The sequence below is a fragment of the Mytilus edulis genome, chromosome 3, assembly GCF_963676685.1.
Source record: "Mytilus edulis chromosome 3, xbMytEdul2.2, whole genome shotgun sequence".
In the NCBI taxonomy this organism is placed as follows: Eukaryota; Metazoa; Mollusca; class Bivalvia; order Mytilida; family Mytilidae; genus Mytilus; species Mytilus edulis.
Genome location: NC_092346.1, coordinates 31,813,508 through 31,819,507, shown reverse-complemented (window position 1 = coordinate 31,819,507; position 6,000 = coordinate 31,813,508). Strand labels below are relative to the sequence as shown.

The window sequence follows — 6,000 nt, the reverse complement described above, 5'->3', positions numbered from 1 at the left end:
ATGCTTGTAACCTGGAGTAAAAAAGCAATAACTCTGATAACATTACAGTGGATACTGACAACTCTGATAACATAAGAGTGGAAACTGACAACTCTGATAACATTAGGAGTGGAAACTGACAACTCTGATAGCATTACAGTGGATACTGACAACTCTGATAACATTACAGTGGATACTGACAACTCTGATAACATTAGAGTGGAAACTGACAATTCTGATAGCATTACAGTGGATACTGACAGCTCTGATAACACTACAGTGGATACTGACGACTCTGGTAACACCACTACAGTGGGTATTGACAAGTCTTATGGCGTTACTGTGAATACTGATAACTATGTGCTACTACAATAGATATTGACAACTCTGATAAAACTACAGTATATACTGACAACTCTGATAACATTACACTACAGTAGATTTTGACAACTCTTATTACACTGCAGCTGAGACTGACAACTCTGAAAACACTAAGTGGATACTGACAGCTCTGGAAACACTACAGTGGATACTGACAACTTTGAAAACACCAAGTAGATAGTGACAACTATGATAAAACTACAGTAGATACTTACAACTCTGATAACACTACGGTCGATACTGACAACTATGTACCACTATAGTAGATACTGACAACTCTGATAACACTACAGTCGATACTAACAACTCTGATTACACTACAGTGGACATTACACTAAAGTCGATACAGACAACTCTGAGAACACTACGGTTGATACTAACAACTCTGATAACACTACAGTTGATACTGACAACTCTGATAACACTTCACTACAGTAGATTCTGACAACTCCTATTGCACTGCAGTTTAGACTTACAATTCTGAAAACAATAAGTGGATACTGATAGCTCTGGAAACACTATAGTAGATATTAACTACACTAAAACACTATAACAGGTACAGACAACTCTGATATTTATACTAGATATCTACAGTTTGCATAACCCTACAGTAAATACTGACAACTTTGATAACCTAACAGAAGATACTGACAACTCTGATAATATTATAGTGGAAACTGACAACTCTGATAACATTAGAGTGAAAACTAACAACTCTGATAACATTAGAGTGGAAACTGACAACTCTGATAACATTAGAGTGGATACTGAAAACTCTGATAACATTTCAGTGGATACTAAAAAATCTGATAACACAACAGTGGAAACTGACAACTCTGATTACATTACAGTGGAAACTAACAACTCGGATAACAATACAGTGGAAACTGACAACTCTGATAACATTAGAGTGGAAACTGACAACTCTGATAACATTACAGTGGATACTGACAACTCTGATAACATTGCAATGGATACTGACAACTCTGATAACATTACAGTAGATACTGACGACTCTGATAACAATACAGTAGATACTGACAACTCTCATGGCATGACATTAGATACTAACGACTCTGATAACACTACAGTAGATACGTACAACTTTGATATCATGACGTTAGATACTCCCAACTCTGATAACACTACAGTAGATACTGACGACTCTGATAACACTACAGTAGATAGTAACAACTTTGATAACACTTTGTGAACAGTAGATACGGACAACTTTGATATCATGACATTAGATAGTAACGACTCTGATAACACTACAGTAGATACGGACAACTTTGATATCAAGACGTTAGATACTGACAACTCTCATAACACTACAGTAGATACGGAAAACTTTGATAACTGACGTTAGATATTGACAACTCTGATAACACTACAGTAGATACGGACAACTTTGATAACATTATCGTGGATACTGACAACTCCGTTAATACTACAGTAGATACTGATAACTCTTATAACACAACAGTGGATGCTAACAACTATGATATCACTAGTGGATTCTGACAACTTTGATAACATTACAGTTGATTCTGACAACTTTGATTACATATTACTGGACACTGACAACTCCGTTAATACTACAGTAAATACTGATAACTCTGATAACACAACAGTGGATGCTGACAACTATGATAACACCAGTGAATTCTGACAACTTTGATAACATTACAGTGGATTCTGACAACTTTAATAACACTGCAGGGGATTCTGACAACTTTGATAACACTGCAGGGGATTCTGACAACTTTGATAACACTAAAGTGGATTCTGACAACTTTGATAACATATTACTGGATACTGACAACTTTGATTACATGACAGTTGATACTAACATTTCTGATAACACTTTAGTTGATACTGACAAATCTGATAACACTAAAGTAGATACTCAAAACTCTGAGACCACTACCATGGATACTGACAACTCTGATAACATTACAGTGAATACTGACAACTCTGATAACACTACAGTGAATACTGACAACTCTGAGACCACTACCATGGATACTGACAACTCTGATAACATTAGATTTGATACTGACAACTCTGATAACATTAGAGTGGAAACTGACAACTCTGATAACATTAGAGTGGATACTGACAACTCTGATAACATTAGAGTGGATACTGACAACTCTGATAACATTACAGTGGAAACTGACAACTCTGATAACATCAGAGTGGATTCTGACAATTTTGATAACACTTCAGGGGATTCTGACAACTTTGATAACACTACAGGGGATTCTGACAACTTTGATAACACTACAGTGGATTCTGACAACTTTGATAGCATATTACTGGATACTGACAACTTTGATTACATGACAGTTGATACTAACATTTCTGATAACACTTTAATTGATACTGACAAATCTGATAACTCTATAGTGGATACAGACAACCCTGATAACACTAAAGAAGATACTCAAAACTCTGAGACCACTACCATGGATACTGACAACTCTGATAACATTACAGTGTATACTGACAACTCTGATAACATTACAGTGTATACTGACAACTCTGATAACATTAGAGTGGATACTGACAACTCTGATAACACTACAATGAATACTGACAACTCTGAGACCACTACCATGGATACTGTCAACTCTGATAACATTACAGTGTATACTGACAACTCTGATAACACTACAGTGAATACTGACAACTCTGAGACCACTACCATGGATACTGACAACTCTGATAACATTAGAGTGGATACTGACAACACTGATAACATTAGAGTGGATACCGACAACTCTGATTACATTACAGTGGATAATGACAACTCTGATAACACTACAGTGGATACTGATAACGCTGATAACACTACACTGGATACTGACAACTCGGATATTATTATCGTGGATACTGACAACACTATAGTTAATACTGACAACCTGCTAACACTAGGTTATTACCTATCTAATTGTTTTACATTTGATGTCAGTTAGTTTTTGGGAAATGCTCTTTTGATCTTCTATTCATATTTGATATTTGCAATCTTGTTCTTGGTTATTCCTCCTTAAATAGTAAGTGCCTGGTTTATAATGGTTAATCAAGTTTTTCTGTTATTTTACTATTTATATATTATATTTTCCTTCATTTTGTTGTATTTCAGATATTCTTCTATATAAAATGGTTGTTGGGAGCTTTCTAGGTAGAGGCTTTTCTTCTTTGGTAACATGTTTTTGGTATGTGTAATCAATAATGGTTTGTGATGTTTTAAATTTGTAGATGTAAAATGAACGCTTTTTGACTAAATAAAAATATGTTTTTCATTTTCGTTGATTGAAGGGAAAATTAAATCAACAAAAAATGATCCCAAACAAGTTAGAAAACTTTCACAGTACGTTTTCTATCTTAATTTCTCAACGTATAATTGTTCATTATAAAAAAATCAAATCTAACTTAGTTGAAATGAAAATGAAGGTGAATTCATGTCAACATATTCTAAACCAGATGCTCCGCATGGCGTAGCTTTATACGACCGCAGAGGTTGAACCCTGAACGGTTGGGGCAAGTATGGACACAACATTCAAGCTGGATTCAGCTCTAAATTTGGATTGTGATTAAATAGTTGACACAGCATAGGTTTCTGACACAGAATGAATGTGTTCTAATGAACTTAAAATTTTTGTTTTCTCTTAGAGCAATTCACTATGCTGTTGAATATTAATCCTCTCAAAAAAATGTTTGAAGAAATTTTCTTTTTTATTTATGAAATTTCAAATGAGAAAAATTGAACCCAATTTTTTTAATCACATCCCCCTTTCCCTTATTCCAAAACTAATCTCAATTAAATTTCTAATGGAGTTTGCAACAATAACTACTCATTTAAATACATCATAAAATATTAAGATGTAAACAAACTGCTTGTTATCACTGAATGGTAAAGATTATTTTAATTTATCAGTTGGTAGTAAAAAGTGAATATACATTGTATATTGTATATAACAAAGATTTAAGTTGATTCTGGACAAAGAAAGATAACTCCAATTAAAAAAAATCTTGCTATTGCACAATATTTTGCAATTAGATATTTCTTGCTTATTATTCTGGACAAAGAAAGATAACTCTAATTAAAAAAAAATTTGCTATTTCACAATATTGTGCAATTAGATATTTCTTGCCATTGCGCAATACTGTGCAATTGAAAAGACTTGCTATTGCACAATACTTAATATAATAATTTTAGATCCTGATTTGGACCAACTTGAAAACTGGGCCCATAATAAAAAATCTAAGTACATTTTTGGATTCAGCATATCAAAGAACCCCAAGATTTCAATTTTTGTTAAAATCAGACTAAGTTTAATTTTGGACCCTTTGGACTTTAGTGTAGACCAATTTGAAAACAGGACCAAAAATGAAGAATCTACATACACAGTTAGATTTGGTATATCAAAGAACCCCATTTATTCAATTTTTGATGAAATCAAACAAAGTTTAATTTTGGACCCCGATTTGGACCAACTTGAAAACTGGGCCAATAATCAAGAATCTAAGTACATTTTTAGATTCAGCATATCAAAGAACCTAACTGATTCATTTTTTTGTCAAAATCAAACTAAGTTTAATTTTGGACCCTTTGGACCTTAATGTAGACCAATTTGAAAACGGGACCAAAAGTTAAGAATCTACATACACAGTCATGACAGTTAGATTCGGCATATCAAAGAACCCCAATTATTCAATTTTGATGAAATCAAACAAAGTTTAATTTTGGACCCTTTGGGCCCCTTATTCTGTTGGGACCAAAACTCCCAAAATCAAAACTAACCTTCCTTTTATGGTCATAAACCTTGTGTTTAAATTTCATAGATTTCTATTTACTTATACTAACGTTATGGTGCGAAAACCAAGAAAAATGCTTATTTGGGTCCCTTTTTGGCCCCTAATTCCTAAACTGTTGGGACCTAAACTCCCAAAATCAATACCAACCTTCCTTTTGTAGTCATTAACATTGTGTTTAAATTTCATTGATTTCTATTTACTAAAACTAAAGTTATTGTGTGAAAATCAAGAATAATGCTTATTTGGGCCCTTTTTTGGCCCCTAATTCCTAAACTGTTGAAACCAAAACTCCCAAAATCAATACCAACCGTTCTTTTGTGGTCATAAACCTTGTGTCAAAATTTCATAGATTTCTATTAACTTAAACTAAAGTTATAGTGCGAAAACCAAGAAAATGCTTATTTGGGCCCTTTTTGGCCCCTAATTCCTACAATGTTGGGACCAAAACTCCCAAAATCAATACCAACCTTCCTTTTGTGGTCATAAACCTTGTGTTAAAATTTCATAGATTTCCATTCACTTTTACTAAAGTTAGAGTGCGAAAACTAAAAGTATTCGGACGACGACGACGACGCAGACGACGACGCCAAAGTGATAGCAATATACGACGAAATTTTTTTCAAATTTTGTGGTCGTATAAAAATTGAATATATAAATTTACATACTTTATTTATGAATGACTGTTAAAGAAATAAACAATATAAATTGATCTTAATAAATTTGTCATGCATTTCTGGCAAAAGATTCCTGATAATGAACTATGAAAATCAGTAGGGGAAAAATTTTGGAGACTTTATTTCATATTTTCTTTTCCTC

General features: G+C 33.4%; 3 protein-coding genes across 3 annotated transcripts in view; 2 read left to right on the top strand and 1 right to left on the bottom strand.

The window, feature by feature from the left end:
- Positions 1-1,573, top strand: LOC139515178 (mucin-22-like). The gene is made up of 3 exons (XM_071304741.1): positions 1-16; positions 170-291; positions 917-1,573. Exons 1-3 carry the CDS (start codon positions 1-3, stop codon positions 1,571-1,573), a joined length of 795 nt encoding a protein of 264 aa, XP_071160842.1.
- Positions 1-6,000, bottom strand: part of LOC139516250 (homeobox protein Meis2-like) — a 45,568-nt gene that overhangs the window by 29,222 nt on the left and 10,346 nt on the right. The window lies entirely within an intron of this gene.
- LOC139515177 (mucin-22-like) lies at positions 1,862-3,341 on the top strand. The gene is made up of 2 exons (XM_071304739.1): positions 1,862-2,021; positions 2,533-3,341. Exons 1-2 carry the CDS (start codon positions 1,862-1,864, stop codon positions 3,339-3,341), a joined length of 969 nt encoding a protein of 322 aa, XP_071160840.1.